The sequence below is a fragment of the Bufo gargarizans genome, chromosome 6 (assembly GCF_014858855.1).
Source record: "Bufo gargarizans isolate SCDJY-AF-19 chromosome 6, ASM1485885v1, whole genome shotgun sequence".
NCBI classification, from domain to species: domain Eukaryota; kingdom Metazoa; phylum Chordata; class Amphibia; order Anura; family Bufonidae; genus Bufo; species Bufo gargarizans.
In genome coordinates this window covers 294,002,284-294,025,084 of record NC_058085.1, presented here as the reverse complement: position 1 = coordinate 294,025,084, position 22,801 = coordinate 294,002,284, and the positions used below count along the sequence as shown (strand labels likewise).

Genomic DNA, 22,801 nt, shown 5'->3' with positions numbered 1-22,801 from the left:
TCGGACCACAAATGTGAGCATAATAAAATTGCAATCAATAGCGCATTAAATGCACTCTTTTTATATACAAAACAAACCAAAAAACTAACATGGATATGCGTTTTGCAGGCAGGAAGAGGTTAAAGTCTGATATTTACCTTTGACATTTCACAACTGCCGCTGAATTGCTAAATTTATTTTTCCTGTTGCTGTTCTGGAATAAGTGTAAATCAGGTTCTTTGTCTTGAAAACGTATGAGAGTGAAGATGTAGTCAAGTGTAATAAACCCCCTCTGTGGCTTACCGAATCTAGGGCAGGGTAATAACTCTTCTGCCAATAATTTGTTTGAAGAGTCTTGAATCTATGGATCATACAGTGCTCTGCCATATAAAATGTTCTTGGAGATAATTTTACAATGTTGTTCTTGTCTGATGTAAAATGTGCACTCTGCAGACCGTAATATAGAAAGCATTAATATTTAATAAATACGCCTCATGCTTTTGTACAGATCACAGCTCGGAGGCAATGGAAGCATATTTATGATGAATTGGGTGGAAATCCAGGAAGTACCAGCGCAGCCACCTGTACTCGGCGACATTATGAAAGGTACGCCTTGTGTTGTTTGCCATGTGTTGCAACTTTAGGTCCTGATGTTTATCCATGATAGCTGACAGTGCTGCTATACGTACAAGTATCAAGATTCAGTCAAGAAAAAGACATGGATTTATAAATGCTAACATATGGATGTGGCCAAGGGAGCCGTAGTAGGAAGGTGTGAGAGAACAGCTGAGGTTAGTGGGACACCACTTTCAATATGGTCTACATGGGGCTGTGTTTAATTGTTTCTCTGTAATTGACTATATGGTCGATGAAATATATGTTTAGTGGATTTGAATTGAGTACATATGGGGACATTTACCCCTGCACACCAGAAAACTGGCATCAAAATTCAAAAAGTTTGGCAGATGCCACGCTTGCACGAAACTTTGCAAATTGTGGGGGTAGAGACCCCCTTGCTCGTTGGGCAGAACAGGATGTGTAGTGTCGGTGCATGAGTGGCTATGGCCCCTTTCCATTATAACATACAGACCTGCACACATACACTACAGTTCTTTAAAAGGTGTTTGCCTATTAATAATTGTGGCACTTATGGCGCCAATGGGGGATAGATTGAGACCGGCAAGTAAAACGGCAGTTTTAATAAATGTCCTCTATAGTATTTATGGCCATATTGAATCTAGATCTAAACATTTGGTCATTACTGCAGTCTATGTGTTTTGAAGCTGATTGCATGTATAAAGCTTTATGATTGTGTTTCTTTTTATCACCTTATGTACAGCTTATAATGACGTGTTGTGATTGATGAGCATTATTGAGCTAGAACGTATGTGCCAGCTCTAAGGGTCTATTCACACTCCATTGTTGGGAGGATTTCCTGACATATGCCTCCAATGTATGTCTCTGTATAGCCATACAGTGGCATATGGTCTCTGTAAGCTCCTGTATTAGGCTCATGGTATACTTTTTTTTTTGGCACAATGCCTCCACACGGAAGAGCAGCACAGACTGCACTATTCCATACAGCTGCAAAAAGGTATAGTGACATATACCAGCCCAAAAGGAGTCCACTGCTTTTTTTTTATCCAGTAATGGAGTCCTCCCTGACTGCATTGATTGACAGGGCCCGGCAATGGTAAAGCAGCAAGGGAGGGGCTGGCGGAGCTTGGGTGCAGCAAGTCCAACGGTGACACCCGCATTGCAACAAAAGCCTAATTTCCATAATAATAAATAGTATTCTAACTCAAGGACAGAGCCTCGGGTCAACAAAAGAAAAACAGCCTTTTAACCACAGCTATGCATCTATGCAACAGTGGGGTAAGGAGATAGCTGGTTACAGATTACCTTTGATCTTTTAATGCATTTTTATCCTAATATTGGGATAACCTTATAAATACCCATATAGATCAATTATGCCTTCCATGTTGTTGGGCCTGTACATTACCAACACAAGTCCTACCAATTCTCCATTATAGTCTGTGGAAGAAGAGATACTGTAGAGTAGCTTCTTCTGGAACTCCTGAAGAAGGTTGACATTGAAGTTTTGTCAGTTGTATATGTCATGCTGCTTCTTAGGCCTCATGCACATGGCCGTTGTGGGTCCATTCCGTGCACAGGCAACGTCCGTGCGGCGGCCAGAATGGATCGAGACCCATTCAACTTGAATGGGTCCGTGTCCATCTGCACAGCAAGAAAATAGAACAAGTTCTATTTTTTTGCGGTCCGGAGGCACGGCCAGAAGCACCATGGAAGCACTCCGTAGTGCTTCCGTGGGGTTCCGGTCCGTGCTTCCGCTCTGCATCTCCGTGATTGCAGACCCATTCAAGTGAATGGATCCGCATCCGTGATGCGGAGCGCACACGGGCCGGTGCCCGTGTATTGCGGACCCGCTGTATGCGGGCCGCAAAACGGCCACAGGCACACAACGGCCATGTGCATGAGGCCTTCATTTGTATCTATATCATATTTGTAAAATAAGGTGGATGGCACTTTGCTTCTGTAAGACTAGTGAATTGTGTCCACTGTGGATGATATTACGCAGTTAGGACTTCACCAGAACAGAAGCTTATCGTTGCATTTTTTTTTTAAATCAAGACAACAGGTTTTGTGTTTCTGGATTGACCTCCTCCCCCCATTATTCATGACATTTGGCAGTTGTTCTTATGGTTTCCTTTAATGTGTATTTTAATGCACAATGACCATAACATTTAATTACACACAGACCTAGAGGGTAATATTTCAGGATGTAAAAGAAAAAATATAATGTAATGCAGGTACCTCTGGTACTGAAGGGATCCAGTTTCACAGTTTGAATACAACTGGTAAAATTTATTACAAATGTCATCCCTTTGAACTCGTATCCTCTGTCTTACATGCTATGTACATAGATTTTAATTTATCCAAAAATAGTCAAGGAAAAAAGTTTGTTCTCTGTGAAAATCTCTCCGTTTTGTAAATTATTTTCTCAAATTCTCACCTCTTCTCGGAAAACTTATAGGCCAAAACTGTTTAATTTACTGGAATGGTTCTGCAGACATGAAACACAATGCCTTGGACGAGTAATGAAATAATTTCCTTAAATATGTCAGCGATTAAAGCATTCATTCGGCTTTATGTCATAAAATACCCCACTTTGTAATTAATTGTACTTAAATTTTTTTTCTTTAATTCCCTAATTCTCTCATGATCCTGTACAGTACATTACAGGACTGTAGGACAGCATTGCGGTGCCACGATGTAAACAGTCTGGTGCTGACCTTTTAATCAATCATCAATTTCTTAATGAAAATATAATTGCCCTGAACGGGTCATTAAAAGTAAATTAATGCCTGACCACATCCTCAGGAATAATAAGCATGCGACTTCTAAACCTTTAAAATTAAAACTTAAACAGATATCAATTTCTCCCTGACTGAAAACAGCTGGAACGTTCAAGAATGTAATAAAGACACAAGACACAAATTTATAGTGCGAGATGGGAGAAAATGGCAAAGGGTAAGCACGTAGGTCGCATAATGATTTGTGACCAGTGCAATGCTGACAGCATCAGAAATGAGATACTGTGTACATAGGTATGACTACCTTAATACACGAGCATAATGTGGTATTATGATCGGTACATTTTATAATATTAAATTCATGAATGTTGTTTAAAGATGAACACAAGGCACAGGAAAAGCTGCAGTGCTTAACCTGCGCAGCAGCATGCATGTTACAATCCTTATCCATTGCTGTTCGGCGCCCCCCACTGCCCAATATTTTGCTATTCAGAAACCTATGGTCATGAATTCAGAAACTAAGGTATTCTGCAGAGTTTCCCATTAAAGGGGAATTCCACCTTACTAACTTTTCTTCTGAGAAGTCATAGATCCATATCAAGATAACGCTAATTCAAGAGTTTGGATCCCCACTGATTCTCCGCTCCAGTGACGTAGCAGAAAATACAGATATGGCCTTCCTCATCTTTGCCCCGGCTTACTATACGAGATCCTTGTGAATCGCAGTCTGTCAAGGTTTTTGATAGCATGTCATGATATTGTGTCGAACCAAGTTGGAGCTTAAGTTGCTGTATCCAACTTTAACTTTAAAGGGATTGTCCTACAAAAATATTCTACAGTTTTCAAACCAGCACCTGGATCTGAATACTTGTGTAATAAAAAATTTAGTATAGCCGTTAGTATAGTTATTTAATAAAACATATCTGTATGGCGCCACCTGCTGTTTTGCTCTTTTTCTAATTTCTCTGTCCTGCTCATTGAGATAGAAGCACATGCTCAGTTCCATCTTTCAACTGCCACCAGCTGCAGCAGAAATTGCACGCCCCCTGAGAAAGTACACGCCCCCTGAGCTGCCAGCTTGAAATAAATCTACCAGAGTAGTTGGATCAATGAATGGGGAGATCTCTGGATCCATGTGAGGTAAAGGGCAGATTCTAAGTGTATTATAAAGAGACTATCGTGTACCGTATGATATTGGATCAGGTATCAGAAACCTCCGGCACTCCAGCTGTTCTAAAACTACCTTTCACAAAATGCTTTATTCACTTCTATAGGAGTTACAAGAAAAGCTGAGCAAGTTTGCATGCTGGGAGTTGTAGTTTCACAGCAGCTGGAGTGCCGGAGGTTGCTGATGGATTAAGATACAAAATGGGTTCTGTATATTATATGTATATTATTCTCTTAGGCTAGGTTCACATCTCTGTTTGGTAAATCCGGTAGACTGTTCCAGCAGAGGAGCAGATTAACGGAGTTGTATCGGCATAGTCGGACACTGATGAGCTCCACTGGATTCCCACTGGATCCAGCAGGTTTCTGACATAAATGCCATCTTTCTGCTGTAGATATACCAGTAAAAGGGAATGTGGCAGTGCCCCATTTTGGGATGCGGTAGTCCTCCTCTGCCAGAGATGTGACTGAAGCCTTACTTCTGTCTATTTTTATCAGCTGTGCTTTTTCATGAATTGCAAAACAGTTAAGGTTAGATAATGGTGTGTAATTATCTATAGTTGATAATTAAGGCTATGTTCACTGTCAGACATCATCGATTCTACATAGTGGCAGGTCTGTGCATGTATATTGTGTGACGTGTTAGTTGTAATTGCCCCTTAATTTAGGTTATACAGATACTTAAAAGTCTGTAATTATAGCATTTACTTCGGTATACATTGGTCTACAACCTAATATTTTCATTAGAGCAAGCTGCCGTGTAGCTTGTAACGCCTTTAAAAAGATATGAATTTGTGTTTCACACTGTGGCGCATGGCTTGATGCAAATGACATTTTCTATGAAGAAGTCATTTCTCCCCTGTATGAGAGTTGTGGAGGAGATGTCAATTTAGTGCTTCACTGCCATTAGGTATTGCAATTTGTATAGGCCTCTGTATCCTGCTGCTAGTCTGAACATTTCTTGTCTATGAGATATTAAATCACCAATGCAACATTGTGACTTATAGTTGCTATTACATTTTTGTTTGTTTGGTATGATTCAGAAGGTATTTTAAAGCTGTTTTAGGGTCTGCCTTTTCCACTGTATATCCGTAAGATGGCCACATTTTGCCCTCTAAGAGTGTACCTAATAAATATAGTATTTTTGAGGATGGGAAAATGTCATTGACTTGTGGGAATTAAATTTTAAAAAGTGTTTTAGAATCACAATTTGCTGCAGTAGTGTGAAATAAGGTATCTTTTGATTAAAGTTGATTTCAAACCAAAGGTACATGTACAGGTTTGCCAATTTTAGAATATACAGAATTTGACCTAAATATTGAATTTGTGTAAATTTTGAAATAGAATTCATCATTACAGTTCGATGTGAGAAGCCATTCTGGCATAATCTGGTGCTATTTTTTGACCTCGGGAAATGGAGCTTCTGTTTTAACCTGGTGGAACCTGGCATGTATATTGGTGGTGTAGGATGTGCACAATTCTACTTAAGTGATATGTGCTGGCTATTTTATGGTATTAGATATTAGTGTCAGGTTTAATCAGCAGGAGTATTTATTTGTACAATTTAAAATGAAAAGTGCAAAAAAATGGAATGGTCTTCAGTAGTTTCGGTGGAACTCTTTAGAATGGCATGCTTTCCATATTGTCCACTTTACAGCATAACTTTACTGCTCATGTATACCATGGCCACCGATCAGATTCCACCTTTCATCCTCCAAAGGTGCTGTGAAAAATTAAAGCTGGAATGTTTGCTATGGGCAGCTAAGCCAGTTCTGCTTTACACCAGTTTGTTAAATCTCCCACATAATCATTGCAACAAATAGGATAACCTTGCTGCTTTATATCAGTGCAAAGTCATGTCATTTTGAAATCTGTGTTATAGCCCAGAGCTGCATTCAAAATTCTGCTGGTTAGTATTGGAAACATTCACATTATAGTATCAAATGTTTTGCATGATAGTCCTTGTAACCCTTACGCTTATTCAAGGTTTCCAGAACAAAACTCTACTTAGTTTCTATAGTTTTTTTTTTATTTGCATAATTTGCATAAATGAATGTACCCTTTTTTAATATGTGAAAGTATGGAACACTGTATATATTGTGGTACCATGCATTCACCGGAACAATAAGTCTTCTTAAAATGTACATATGTATAAGATAAAAGTTGGCCGAACCTTCAGGATTGGCAGGCTGTCTTCTGTGTATGGTGGTCTCCCAACTTGCTTTTAATGTTCTATGTTGGAGAAAAGTGCTATTGAACATGTAGTATTTCAACATCCCCGATCCATTGTTCCCTTGGGAGATAATCAGCTACTTGAGATGTCTGGCAGTGACTTATTCCCCTCTCCTCAAAAAGACTTCCTCTTCACTGAGCCGAACATCCATGTTTTTAGCAAAGTCGAGTGAAATGGCTGTCGGCTAAATAATCATTTGGACAACAGCTATGTCATGTATATGGCCAGTTTAAAGGAGGAACACAGAGGTAGCAACACTTTAGGCAATCTATAACTTACAAGGAGCGAGATGTTTTAGTTTTACTGTATCTTGTAATTATCATGACTAACATAGTATTGGTTGAATGTGATGTATTAGTAATTCTGTACAAATTCTAAGGAAAAATATTCAAGTCTGGAATTGGTTAATGTCCAACTTGGATGTTCTCCCTTGAGCTGTTAAATGATGTCATCATTCATGTCATCAGCATAATCACTCCATTATCTAAATATGTCTTTTGTTGAGGCTTACATAATGAGATTCTTATTCCATTTAAGCAGCATGCATCAACTGAGTGTGTAAAAGAAAAAAGTGCTTTAACGTAACCCAAGTACTTAAGCATCTGACCTTTCAGCCATAAAGCAGTCACACATGCTTAACCAAACTATCTAGTTATTAGGAAATCCTTTGGAAAGGTCACTTTCAAGCATTAGTTACTATTGAAAAGAGAAGGAGGAATTGATTAGAATGGAGCTCACCGTATTTTTGGGATTCTGTTTCCATTTAATTACATTAACATTTGTAATATTTTATTTTAAACCTATGGATATGTAAAGGTTGAAACCACACATTAATTTATACTGAAAGCCATTCATAGAAAGATACTGTACAACTGTTTGGTAACATATCCTTAAAGGGGTGCCACTAGTATGGTATCTAGAAGTCACAATAAGGACCCAGTAGCCTCAGCCTTGCCATATAGTCTATGTAATACTACAATCTCTAAATAATTGAGACAACCCATGGGACGTTTGCAGGACAGGTGATAAATGCATGATTGCATGAGACCCCCCAGCAGCCACTGAAATGGGGCTCCCAAGCCACCAGTTCCTCCTCACAGCAGCACTGCAGTGAGAAGTCTGAATCGTGCAGTGGCCACGAATTTGACTGCCACTATCTGCATTTGTTCTTGTTTAGTCCAGTCTTCTTCACTAACAACAGAACATGGCTGCTGATTCAAGTGGCCTAAAACGTCCATCAGCGGCCTGCATCGACTAGCATTGTCTCCGGCAAAAGTAACTAGCACATACACAATGCCATGCGCAGTGAGATTCAATAGAGGCCACTGATGGACGTGTCAGGTCACGTGTCCATCTATGAATGGCCGTGTTCTGGATTGGAGCTCTGTATAGTCAGAGAGGAAGACTTTATTAAACAAAGGGGCTGCATTTACCAATGAAGGAAACTGTGCTTGTCTCCTGATAACATTAGTAAATGACAGAAAAAGAAAAGGATCTTAAAATTAGAATCGTAGAAAAAAGGTTAGCGTCAGTCTATGTAGATTAAAGAGGCTTGTTAAATACAGCATTAAAGCAAATCTGTTTCAAAATCTACAACAGATGTTCATTGAAATGACTTCTATGGCAGAGACGGGGAAAGAGAATAAAGTGTGTGTTATTGACATTGAACTATGTTTACTAAGTCATGCTCCATCATGTAACGCTACGCACTGTCATGATGTCAGATCGAGGTTTTACATGATTGCCACTTGCAACAGATCAGATGTACATTGTTGCATCCACTGTTTTTAAAGAAACACTAAGCCTATAATAGACCTTTTATACATTGTATGTGCTGTTGGATGCAGTCTAGATTGTTATTAGCCATTTTAGGCAAGGAACGGTGTAGGGTTCATCAGTGGAGTCACTGAAGATCTCAAGAATAATATCTGCCCTCAAAACCACTACTTTATCTTACAGATGTTCAGTTCAGATTTTGATTATACGTGTTTATTAAATGGTTATCAGTTAAAGGGACCTTATCTAGATTTAGCTCATCATTGTCTAAAGTTGGGACAGCCCCTTTACTTTGGTTGGAAGGCCTTTACAAAATATATTTGATCAATAAGTAACTACATTTCAGTCTAGTAACATAATATTGTAATGCAGACCTGTCAACATGAAATAGTTTAGGACACCACATCAAGCCCCATGTGTTCCCCATTTCAATTTATAGGAATGACTCACTTGGGATTTCAGTAGCAGTGGTATCAGATTTTATTTCTCACAAACATCTGCAGATGAAACACTTGGGCTACAGAATATTTCCGTGTCCTCCCATTATTGCTCAAGAAGTAAACTCTCAAGATTAAAAGTAACATATTATTTTATTTTTCTGGCTTCTTTTATAGCCACCCCCCCCCCCCCCATCACTGCTGCAATAAGAAAAATTACCAGCTAATCCAACATCGGATCAACTGATATCAGAAGTGCTGGTGGTGCATATTAGGCTCTATTCATACAAGAAATATACATATCAGATCCATTTTCCAAAGGACACTGACAGATCCCACTGATGGGGCCCATCAGAATAGGCCTTGACAGAAACACAGACAGAACCCTCAAACCCAACATGAACAGAGCTCATCTACTTGATACCAGGCTTTCTGCCTATTGTATTTGACAATCGTAGATCTTGACAATAGCATGGTGTAGTCCAGAGTTGGGCAAACTTTTTGACTCGTGGGCCACAATGGGTTCGTACATTGGACCCGGGGGCCGGTCCAAGAGTAGATGGATGGGGCGTTTGTGTGAATTAATATAAATGAAATTTAAATTTCGTCACATTAAAGGTTTAGTTTAATTTAAGGTAGAAAAGCATAAAAAGAGTTATTGTACAAAACTTTTATGTAATGTATTTCTTTCATAACATAGTATGTATAACTTACCTTTAATTTTATTGGGAACAGTGTTGCTGGTCTCCCTTTATTGCTAAGGCATCAAAGTCTGGAGTTACTGTAGCTTTGTTGTTGCAATTCACAGAATATATACTGTGCCAGTATACAGGGCCCCCATAGTGCTTCCCCTCTTCTCCATAGTGCCCCCCCATATTGTGCCAGTATATAGGGGCCCCCATAGTGCTTCCCCTCTTCTCCATAGTACCAATCCATATTGTGTCAATATATAGGGCCCCCACCCCCCTTCTTGCCACAGTATACTATAAATAATAAAAACAATAAACACATATACTTCTTACGGCCTGTGTCCCGCTCTGTACGGCTCAGGCGGCACAATGACTTCATCGCGCCGCCTGCACCGGCCTCTGATAGGCTACAGGCCTAGTGCCTGTAGCCTATCAGAGCAACGGGCAAGGGAGACGCCTCTCCCCTGCTCATACGCACCATTCATCTGTATCGCTGTCTTGAGGACGGCGATACATATGAATATGGAGATGAGCGCTTCCACAATGAAAGCACTCATCTCCACTCCTGCTGCCTCCGGACAGCTCTGCGGGCCATATAAAAAGGTCCGCCGGGCCATAGTTTGCCCATCACTGGTGTAGTCGCTAGTTATCAGAACTGAGTTTATTAATTAAAACTGAATGACCCCAACCTACGTTTTCATATTAGAAGTCTTTATTTAAATTCCTAAATATTACTGACGATAAAATGTGGAAAACATGAAAATCATCTGTCTCACAAGATTATATTTTTATGGCAAAAAATGCTTTGCGTTTAAAACGTCTGTTAGGATAGAGCGAGACGTAAGAGCATGTCTTTAAACAATCTTTCATTCTTGGCTTGTTTTAATACAGAAGATAGACTTTTAGGCTATCTTGACTGTTTGGAATCGTTCTATAAACAGTGACTTCATGTTTGAAGCATGTTCATCTGCTCGCTTATTAAAGCATATTAAATGTCATTCTCGCACTCATGTTAGCATAACAAACACAATGGGACATATTTATCAGTGCAATTCCAGTGTAATTGTACTGAAAGCATAATGCACAGGCTGAACACCATATTTATGAATCCACACACCTCTTTTTTATTTTATTAAGTCTTTGAAAAACGGGGGTATGGCAAGTTGTTGTGTGTCCTATTTGCAAAAGGTACAGGAAGATATCCCCAGTATAACCCAATATTCGTGCCACATTTCTCAACTGGCGTGCATTATTTTGATGAATAGGAATTCCATACTGGCACGCTATGTATGTCAATGTATGATTATCCAGAAAAATGTCCTTCAACATACATCAAATCTGTCCTGATGAAAAATATTGTTTTCAGAGGCTTATTTCAAATATCCGTTGTAGAAACTTCTAAAACCAACTTCATAACTGAAGTGATGACTGAAATATTTATTTTTCATTTAGATTTAGATTATGATGTCGCCCCTTTATAAAACCATTACCTAATATATACCATATGATAATAGTCTGTTTTTAAAGCCAGGTTCTAGAATAACTGTTCTTTATATGTTATGTAACAATTTTCTGTCTTTTAACTATTTGTAGGAATTTTATTGTTTTCCTTTCCATTTCATATGAAATATTTAAATTTAAATTAGATTTAATATTTAATTGAAAAGTTAAAATTCCGCTTTTATAAACTGTTTAAATCTACCTGACAGTTTCAGTAACTTCTTAAATGCGTTGTTTTATTGTTTCTGTACATATTTTGCCTAATGGAAGTTACTAATTCTCTTTGCAGAGACCTAGTTGGTAGGTAGTCTTTAAAGGGGTTATCTGTGAAATGATAATGACCTATTCATCATTATCTGATCGGTGTGGCACCCCCACCGTCCCTCTGTTTCAGAGAACTGGCGCACTCCCCTGAGCTATGGGGAGCGCATACGGCAGTGCTGTAAATTGTATAGCGACTTTGATTCACTTCAATGGGGCTGAGCTGCAACAATGCCATGGGACCCATGTACAGTGATGTCACATGGATAAGAAGAGGCCACCCTGACCTCTTCTAACAGCTGATCAGCGGGATTCCTGGGTGTTGGACCCCCGCCAATCAGATATTGATGACCTACCCTGAGCATAGGTCATCAATATATATTGTCAGATATTGTCATAAGTTTGTCTTCTAGCAAAACCTATGTGTGACTGCTCTATTAGTCAACAGCCAGCCTTTTAAAGGGAGTCTATTAGCAGGAAGTTCACTGTTAAACCAGGCACAAGTTTCTAACAATTTTAATTTTTTTATTATCATATCACAAAAAAATTGTGGTTTTCACTGTGGCCATTGAGCCTCATTATAGGCTGAAGCTTCCAGTTCTGTACAGATCATCATATTATCATCACAGTCAGGATTCCATTGGCAGGTAACACCTATATAGAGGTAAAACAGAATTGCATCCCTGACAATAGGTGATAGACTCAGCTCACCTCCTCCCCTTCTTTACACAATGACTTCAACACAGGTCAGATTAACATATTAGCTTCTTTCCTTTGCTTATTTTGGAGCTGGGGCATGCACAGATCTCATAGGGCCCCATAGCAAAATTTAGTATGACTCTCACCCGCCCCACCCGAAGCACTCCCAGGCAAGAAAGCAATGTGCAGTGCAACAGATTTCTGACAAATGTATGCTTTTTTTAATAATATATTTATGTGTGTATATATATATATATATTTGTAAAAAAGAAAAAGTTGCTTTCGATTTCACCCAAGGAAGGCATTCAGAGTCAGCCCCCCCCCCCCCTTACCTGAGCCCTATGGTAGTCATGGTCCACTGTGGTAGATACGCCACTGTTTTTGAGGAGAAGAACATAATTCTGTAAATTCTACTGCCAGGTCATTTACACCATTATCAGTAATTCAGAAATTTCAATATTTGGATGTGAATGGAAATTGAAGCATCATGGAACGTAACCATAAGTACAAAATTAGCAAAGTTACTCAACCTCTTTATCTGCAGAATGTTTTAGATTACTGTTCAAAAGAGTTTTTCTTTAAGTCATATTGTATTCAAATGGCCCATTGTACCAAATGTGCCACCTACACAAATATCTGATGTGTTAAAGAGGATTTTATTATGCATGCCATAGCTTCAGCCTGAAACAGGATTTGATTTCTGCGAAAAAAACGAGGTTGTACTTTGTAACTTTCAAAAAATTACCATAAAGAAGAATCAGGAAAAAAGAAACACATCACCCAGACAGAAATGTGATGCTGTAGCCTGATATATTTTCCACACATCTCGAGTAGCTTGCCTCAGCAAAACATGCCTGTATAAGCTGCTGTAAGTGCACGTCATGGAACTCTGCCGACATTCAGGTCCTGGAGGCTTTGGAAAGTTGTCGAATACAAGACTGAGAGCAAATGCAACAAATCTATCTGCTCAACTTGTTTCACTGAAACATTGAATGACTCTGCTGTCTGGCAATGTTCAGACACAGGATTCATAATATATTAGCTCAGACATAACAGGGGTATGCCATGACACAACTCCATATTAGTGTCATGTATGGAATGCTTCATCTAAATTTACTATTGCAAAGCTAAGGACTGGAAGACTGGGTTGTTACAGTATATGTCTACTTTTTTAAAGGTGCAATTTTCGACCTAATCCCTCTGCTGGGGATCTACAGTATACCAATATGTTCTTCAAAATACTTACCTTCGGCATGCAATAGTTGATCGACCCCTGACGGAGCAGCTTAGGTCTGACTGTATAAAAAAAACAACATGGTTAATGCTATTAATGTAGATTATAACTTTGAAATATTGTTTTTATAATTATTTAAAACATAAATAAATCAAATTAATTTCTAGTTGGGTCTCTCACGTTTTTGCTGAGTTGCTCTTTTTTTGTTACATAAATACTAGTGCTGCAGAATATGCCATTTTGGCCATTAAAAAGCAATCACAAGCCAAATGTAGTGGCAGTGTGACTGTATTTTGTTAGACATTCTTCACAATTTTTTTACTGCAAAAAACTGCTCTCCCTTGTTAGGTTACTTTCACATATGCGTTTTTTGCTGCCCGATTTTGAGATCCGGCATGGGACCTCAAAACCAGAGCAAAGCAGCATCCGTTTGAAGATACAACTGGCTGCATCTGTTCAGAATGGATCCAGTTGTATTATATCGAAAATGAACATGCCGGATCCGGCACTAAAACCACTGTAAGTCAGTGGGTGCTGGATCCATTTATTTTGTGTTCCGAAGAAAACGGATCCGGCATAATTAACTTACATAGTTTTTGGTGCCGGATCAGTTTCCTATGCCGCACACAAAAACACTGCTTGCAGCGGTCTTGTGTCCGGCATGGGAATGCAACAAAATGGAATGCATTCTGGTGCACTCCGTTCCGGTTTGTTCAGTTTTGTCCCCATTGTCAATGGGGACAAAACTTAAGCGTTTTCCTCTGGTTTTGAGATCCTCTGCCGGAAAACGCAGATGTGAAAGTAAAACAACGATAAATGAAGTTCCGGCACTGCAAAGAAATTGTTGTGTCGCTTGTCTCTTTATTCGTGGTAGCAAAATTGCAGCATGTGGCTCAAACTTCACACTCCAACACCAGTTTACGCGTTTCAGACTCTTAGTCCTTAGTCATTACTTACCTGTTCCGTGCACCAGGGGCCGATTAAATCTACTAAAGGTGAGCTGGAATTTTACTATAGATGTGAAAGTAGCCTTAAAGGGGTAGTCCAGCCAAATAAAAAAGGCTTACAGTGGAATGCAAATGGTGTAAAAATAATGAATGAGCTTGTACTCACCGATTCCCTGCTGCTGCCGTTCTTCAGGGCCTGGATCCCCGCTACATTCTACTTCCTGATGACATCACAACATGACAAGAAAAGGCTGGGAATGCTGTTTAGGCAATCTGACTGAGACAGGTCATCGATGAAGCCAGTGACTGGCCGAGTGGCATTTGGGCCATTCTTTGCAGTGTCAGGATAGGAAGCAGGAAGTAGAGTGCAGGAGGGGCGCAGGCACAGAAGAAATGGCAGCAGCAGGGCATCGGTGAGGTAGGTATAATCTAATCCGTTATTTGTATCCTACTGTAAGTCTTTTTTATGTGACTGGAATACCCCTTTAAGCACGGAGCATGGCTGTTTGCAGTGTGAAAACAGCAAAGAACTTCTAAAAAGGAGATATTAGTAAGTTTTCTGTGCCGATTTCCCATAGATTTGCACAAACTGTTCATAAGGCAGGGAATTAGTTTAATGTCTGGCTGCCACCAGTAGCAACTGGATTACTTTAATGCTTCTTGAAACCAGTAGGCAAAGTGTGTGCCTAAAACAGTTTACTTTTTAATTCTTTACTTTTAAGATAGAAAGTTTATTGTCCCCGGGGCTTCCCCATTAACAATGAGTAACTTTACTCTCCTGCATACCATTGCACAATCAACAATTATGGGAGTAACAGATGCTTCAACAAAGCATCTATTGAAAATAAGGAGGCTAATCAAGAAGAATCCAAAACTCAGATGAGAGGAGAATGTGATTAATACGCATAAAAAATCATGACATATGTTCGGCAGATAGGATCAGTTAGGTTTCTGGAATCTCAAGTTTCACTCTTTTCCATTTATCAGGTTGCCTGTATATAGTGTGTATGATAAATGTGGACATTTGATTCCTGGAATCTGGACGAGGTTTCTCAGAGGTCCACATGTCCCTAAATGGGTCTTCTCTGAGGTAGCAATGGGAGCAGGGGTTCCTCAAGAGTGGAATAGTTTTAGGAATCAGTGATATGCAAATTCTAAACCATTGTCCGTATTTAATTATCATAATAATTAGGAAAGCCATTTAATTTAAGGAATTATCAAGGATTAGCCAAAAGGACCTGTTGGGTATTTCAGCTCTTCCCCATTCAAGTAAATAAAAGACAGTCTGTGGACAGTGGCACTGCTTTTGGGAAGAAATGCAGATATTTTTTTTTCCAATCTTGGACAATGGCCCAGATTAGCTAAAGTGTCTGCCCCAAAAAAGGTATACACTGGGAGGATTCTCCAATATGTTCCTCCAATAAATAAGTGAAAAGACAAAACTCTTTTGGCCTATGTCGAGTGAATATGACTATGGATATGTTCAACATATGTGATGGGAGCTTTCCTGATGCATACACCAAATGTACAATGCCAACACAGTGTGAGTACATCCTAACTGCACATTACACAAATTGCCATAAGTTTACTCTTAGGCCACTTCCACATGGTGGTGCGGTATTTAGTTTGGAACAGTATATCTAATCAAATGCAGGTGTGGAGCCATGTACAGATAGAAAGGACAGTGGAAGCAAATCTTCTGTATTTTGGGTCCTCTACGGGGTGTAGCTTGCAAATATGGTAATGCGAAAATACTATTTTATAGCATAAATAAGCTTTCCTTACCGATTTAGACCTGCTGTGCTTCTGTCTTATTTATTCTTATTAATTTTTATTTTATTTGCTTGGATGGTAGTGTATAACAATGTGGCACAGTTTGCTGCAACTAAGGTTTCTGCACTTTTTTGCAACATGCTTGACAAGGGGTGGAAAAGGGGCAGAGCTTTGCAGGGAAGAGGATGTGCCATTTTGCACCCAGACCGCGCCACAATTCTGGCATAAAAATCTGTCTCAAAGTAAACCAACCAGTTAAAGTAAGACAAAAGTGTCTGTCCCTGCACCAGATTTATCATCCAGGCTAAGGCAGGTGCAGGTGTACACAGCCTGTCTAAGATTACACCATATTTACCATGAGTAAATCTGGGCCAGTGTCTTTAAAGATATATCCACATTGTGTAAAGAGCATAGAGATGTGATGTTTGCAGAGGCCAAACCATTTTTTCAATGTACCCAAAAAACCCTATTCTGTTGTAGATCCACCATTTCCAGCAGAGGGATTGTGGTATGCTAGATGTCATCTGAACCAGTTGCTTGCAATGGGATGGCATTCCACAGTGTGTTGCAAAGACAAATATAGTGACCATGTTACATCTGATATCAGGGCTTAAAGGATTGCTTGGTGAATCATTTGGTAACATTTACTACATAAAAGCAGTGTGTACAGATATGTAACCTCCAAACGACTCTTGTTTAATAAGATATTAAAGGGCTTTCTTCTTAAGAGCCCAGCCCAACTGTTTCCCAGTTGTTTTGCAAAAATAACACAAAATGTTCTAACAGAAACCAGTCCTGCAAGTTGTGTGGATATAACAAAGGTGCAAGCAGCCTGTAATTGATGTGATCAGGTCTTCCTGTTGGAATACATTACACAGTAGTATAGTCATTTATATTACTATGATGTGACTATGAAAGGAGTCATGACCCATTAACAAAAGCCAAATTGCATATTCATACAATATCCCAGAGAAAGTCGATTTATTGAATTCTATTGAAATCAGATCAGGCCGAAAAGGATTTTAGGTGGATTTTAGTCCTGCACTCCAAAATTTTGCTTTCACAAAGTCACAAAATAGAGATTTGCATCTTCTTGGGGTCACTTACCCTAACATATTGTGAAAAATCGGCATGTTCGGGTTTGGGATCGGTGTCGTGTAGATTTTATTTTCCCCTTATAACATGGTTATAAGGGAAAATAATAGCATTCTTAATACAGAATGCATAGTAAAATTTCCCTTTGAGGGGTTAAAAATAATAAACAAATTTAACTCACCCCATCCACTTGATCTTGTAGCGGATCTCCTCCTCTTTCTACTTTCTTCAGGACCTGGCTAAAGGACCTTTGATGTCACTGCACTCATCACATGGTCCATCATTCACTTCTATGGGGCCTGCGTTGCGTGAAAAAACGCACAATATAGAGCTTGCTGCGATTGATGCACAAGTGATGCGTGAAAATCACTGCTCATGTACACAGCTCCATTGAAGTGAATGGATTCACCTCGCGCATTGCACCCGCATGGAGTTCTCGCCCATGTGAAAGGGGCCAAAGGGTTAAAAAAGTTTGTAAAATCAGTTTTGAATACCTTGAGCGGTGTAGTTTCCAAAATGGGGCCATGTTTGGGTGGTTTCTATTATGTAAGCCTCACAAAGTGACTTCAGACCTGAACTGGTCCTCAAAAAGTGGGTTTTGGAAATTTTCAGAAAAATTTCAAGATTTGCTTCTAAATTTCTAAGCCTTGTAACGTCCCCAAAAAATAAAAGGGCATTCACAAATGATCCAAACATGAAGTAGGCATATGGGGAATGTAAAGTAATAACTATTTTTGGAGTTATTACTGTCTATTATAAAAGTAGAGAAATTGAAATTTGGAAATTTGCACATTTTTCCTAAGTTTTGGTAAATTAGGTATTTTTTTATAAATAAAAATGACATTTTTTTACTCCATTTTACCACTGTCATGAAGTACAATATGTGACGCGAAAACTATCTCAGAATAGCCTGGATAAGTAAAAGTGTTTTAAAGTTATTACCACATAAAGTGACACTGGTCAGATCTGCTAAAAATGGCCTGTGCAGAAAGGTGAAAAATGGCTTGGTCCTGAAAGGGTTAAAGATACTTCAAATGTAATAAACCTTGTGTACCATTTGATAAATTTGGCCCAAAGTACGCTCATGAAGACTCAAGAAAAACTGACTTCAAATACTGTATGACCCTTATGATAAATTACCCTCTTAGTGTTTCCGTAAGAACTAGGGTTGGGTGAGATTCTGGCAGTGGTAGGGGTCATAAGAAGACTCGTACAATCTCACACATTTCCTATGGCAATATTTATAACCTGTGGATGCGTAGGGAGTCCATGGACGTTCCCTATTTATTGGCACTTTCTCCTTTTTGTTTACCAGTACCTGAATACAGATATGGCAGAGTATGAGGGGCCTATAGGTCTGCGTGTGACCTCATGAAAACGTCTATGCAGTAGTTTGCTAGATTTCCATCTTATTTTTCACTGGTTCTAGCAACATGAGATGAATCTCCCAGCAGTGAAAGCTCTTAGAAACCAAATACTGTGTCGTACTAGATATAGTGGGAGTAGACAACCAAGATGAAGACTGAGATTAGGTCATTTTCTGATGTGGGATGGTACTGAAATAGTAAATAAGGCTGTTTGTACAAATGTGCTACACCTCACTTACCTGAGAATTTTCCACATGTATGTCAATATTAACTGATGCCTTTACCGGAAATAGAAAAACACTCCTTTTAAAAGCTTACAGTGTGGATTTCAAAATTATTCATATGTAAATAAGCATGTACAATATCAGTATTCTAGACCTACAGGAGTGGCACCTATTATTTGTTTTTCTACAATTGTATGTGCTAGGTGGCAGTTTTCTTTAAGAAAAAGTAGGGTGGCCCACACAGCTTAATATCTGGCTCTATATTTAATTGGTTAACGATCTTTGAAGAAAATAATAAATAGAATCTTACTATAGACTTGAGAAAGTTAAAGGGGTTGTGCAGCCTGTTTATAATGATAACCTAACCTATATCAATGATTTCTTTTTACACAACATGATCTGCTGCCGAGAAATGAATGTGCTGCATAAACGACTATTTTACATGAGGAACGAACATTTTGCTCGTTCATCAAGTGATCTACAGCACATTTACATGGGCAGATTATTGGGAATGAGCGTTCGTAGTAATGTTTGTTCCCGATAATCTGCCCGACAATTGCTGCCTCTAGACCCTTCAACAATTCAGTAAAAGATTATTTCTTCCTGTAGCCACCATTAGGGGGAGCTAACTGCATACATCAAATCACATTAAAGGGGTTGTTCCAACATGTAAACCTATCACCTTTTCAAAGGATAGGTGATAATTGTCTGATTGGCTGGGAGGTCCATCTACTGGGACCCTCACCAATGACAAGAATGTGTTCACTCTGTATGAATGACGGTTGATCATGCGTGCTGCCACTCCACTTATCTCTATGGGACTGTCAGAGATAGCTGAACTCTATACTCTGCTTCTCTTCGGCAGTCTCATAGAAATTAATAGAACGGCAATGAACATGTTCGGCCATCACTCTGTTCTAATGGGTCACACAGGAACTGTGTTTTCTTGATCAGTGGGGGTGCCGGCGATCAGACCTCCACCTATCAGGCATGGATTAAACCCATTAAAAACTCAATAAGCAGCCTTCAGCCCCCCCCCCCCTTGTGGTGGTTGCAGGTGGCCAGAATGTTATTTGCATAGGCAAGGGGTATGGCACAAATGTTTGGCCCTAAAATACATGTTAGAGTACTTTCACATTAGCGTTTTTCTTTTCCGGCATAGAGTTCTATCACGGGCTCTATACCGGAAAAGTACTGATCAGGCATATCCCCATGCATTCTGAATGGAGAGTAATCCGTTCAGTTTGCATCAGGATGTCTTCAGTTCAGTCGTTTTGACTGATCAGGCAAAAGATAAAACCGTAGCATGCTACGGTTTTATCTCCGGTGAAAAAAACTAAAGACTTGCCTGAATGCCGGCATTTTTCCCCATAGGAATGTATTAGATACCGGAAATGCCGGATCCATCATTAGAAAATACCGGAATGCCGGATCCGTCCTTCCGGCCTGCGCATGCACAGACTTGTAAAAATGGGGAAAAAAATACAAGACGGATCCGCCTGTCCGCATGACAAGCGGAGAGACGGATCCGTTCTTGCAATGCATTTGCGAGATGGATCCGCATCCGGATCCGTCTCACAAATGCTTTCAGTCACACACAAATAGGCGGATCCGGCGGGCAGTTCCGACGACAGAACTGCCCGCCGGATCACACTGCCGCAAGTGTGAAAGTAGCCTTGAAAGATATATATATATGCTTATAGTGTATATATAATGAATTGCTGGCATTTATAGTACATATTCTGCACAACCACTTTGAAGGACATATGTATGATCTTGCCATGAAATAACATTTCCTGAAAATAACCTTTTCTTAATACAGTGATTTTGATTGAGAAAAAAATGATATCCCTTGAGAGTTTTACAATTTGCAAATGTAAAATTGTCCTCCGCCGTCTTTCCTAGACCCACTGGCAGGAGTCCAGATTACTTACTGTAATAGATGTGTGACCTTTGCCGAAGCCTTGCATTGGATTTTCATAAATTCCGCTGGAAAAACTAAAAGCCTGTGTTCTCCTCGCACCTTTATTTAATTTCAGAGCAGTGTATGAAACACGTTTCTATGTAGATGAATTGCAGCAGGAGCTGCATTGACTTGAGCAGGGGAAAATACATTTCCCAAGTATTAATATGAAAGCACAACTATTGATATGTGAAATGACGAGGCGAATATTAGTTTGCTTTACTTATTGATTAAAGCATGCCTCTGCTTCAGACAGGCTCCCTATGAAAAGAAGCTGCTTTCACTTAAGTAGAAGCTTTGTCGTCGGAGATGAATGCTACGCCACCCACTGCTCCCAGTTTTTTGTTTTTTTTCTTCTCATCCCTCCACCTCGCTAATGTTAATCTTATAATATAAAGGAAAATAAAAGGAAATGACGGCTGTATCTGGATAGATTATTTTCCTTCTAATGTGTGACTGTACCGTGGTGGTATTAGTCACTTCATAGGTCAAATTTGCAATTTACGAATCTTAATGCCAGCTTTTTTGATACAAGCTTCAAAAATGACATTATCCTTTCTGCGAAAGTGATCACTTTGCAGAACTCATTAGAGCTCACAAGGAATACTTTATCAAGGCCGGCTTGTGCTATGTATTAAAGCTGACTGATAAGTATTTTTAGTGGAGGAAGTATTCATTGCTTTGTGACCACAATTGTTAAAGAAATCTTTAGAGCATTCAATATGTAACAGACACTAATCTAGAAGTTTTTCTTTTTTCTCACAAGTTACTTTTCCAGTTTTTCCAAGGCCAGTTTATCCAGCACAGATCAGATATTAGGGTCCTGCAAGTCTTTTTTTTTTCTACATGCCTGATTAGTAAGCTCAAATTGCAGATAATCTGGTAACTGTGTGGTATGGTGGATAAGGGATTAAAGAATTGTCATTGTCCTGTGAGATTGTGGGCAGTTTTGACAATTACCAGTCAGTCTGGTGACTGTTTAAAAGAGTTATACGTACGTGTAAAGTGAAGACTAAGAATAACTGGTTTCAGTCTATATTAATTGTGGTGTAGAGTAATTGACAAACATAGAAATCACCTAGCTTTGGGAAAAAATGGTTTGGTTCTTTGTCACCATCTGCTGGCCATAGGTGATACTGCAAGAGATAAATAACAGACATATAGTATGTATATGGGAAGTACAGTGCATTAGAATCCAATAGCATAGTTACAGAATTGGTTGAAAAAAGTCTATCGAGTTCCACCGTCTAAAACTTACAAACCCAAGGTTATCCAGAGAAAGGCAAAAAGCACTCTAGATGGCACAGACTTAAGTTGCCATCCAAGTGAAAAAAACAAATATAAAAATAAATACAAAAAAGTAAGACAGAAGCACAACAGGTCTCATTAATGCCACAAAGTATTCTTAAGCTTAGCATTTTCACATGACAGTATTTGCAAGCTAAACCCCGTCGAGGACCCAAAATATAGATATTTGCTTCCACTATACTTTCTATCTGTGCAAGTTTCACTCCTGAATTTAATTATGCTTATATAGACTGATCCAAACTAAATATAATGCCACCACATGGAAGTGGCCTAAGAGTAACTTGTTAATTATGGGCAATTTGTGTAATGTGCAGTTAGGATGTACTCACACTGTGTTGGCCTCGTCCATTTGGCGTATGCCCCAGGAAAGCTCCAATCACATATGTCAAACATATCCATAGTCACATTCACTTCACATAGGCCAAAATAGTTTTTTCTTTTCAGTTATGTCATTGTATACAGTGGCATTTGTTGGAAGAATACATTGGGGAATCCTCCTAATGTATACCTGCAACGTAAACTGCAAACACAGTGCGAATAGACACGTACATGGTTTGTCGGTGCAACTGATTAATAAGCCGGTCCTGATCTCTAAAGCACTTTTAACAAAGGAAGGCACAGACTAGAACCTGGGGAGCACTTGTTTTCCTGGTTTGTTGAGCAAGTGTCAGAGAGAATAAAAGTGCCTTCATGTTGGACATGCATTTGGAACAATAGTTTTTCTACATTATCCTTCAGTATTGTCATCAACTGTGTCACCTCCAAACCCTCCCCCGCCCCAGCCTAAATTATTCTGAAAACTGCTTAGATCGCT

At 39.3% G+C, this 22,801-nt stretch overlaps 1 protein-coding gene across 2 annotated transcripts in view; it reads left to right on the top strand.

Annotated features, from left to right (window-relative positions):
- Positions 1–22,801, top strand: part of ARID5B (AT-rich interaction domain 5B) — a 288,628-nt gene that overhangs the window by 225,799 nt on the left and 40,028 nt on the right. For both annotated transcript variants that reach the window (XM_044298346.1, XM_044298347.1), the window contains one exon: positions 488–585. In XM_044298346.1, the coding sequence (XP_044154281.1) occupies positions 488–585 (98 nt within the window). The remainder of the gene's footprint in view (positions 1–487; positions 586–22,801) is intronic.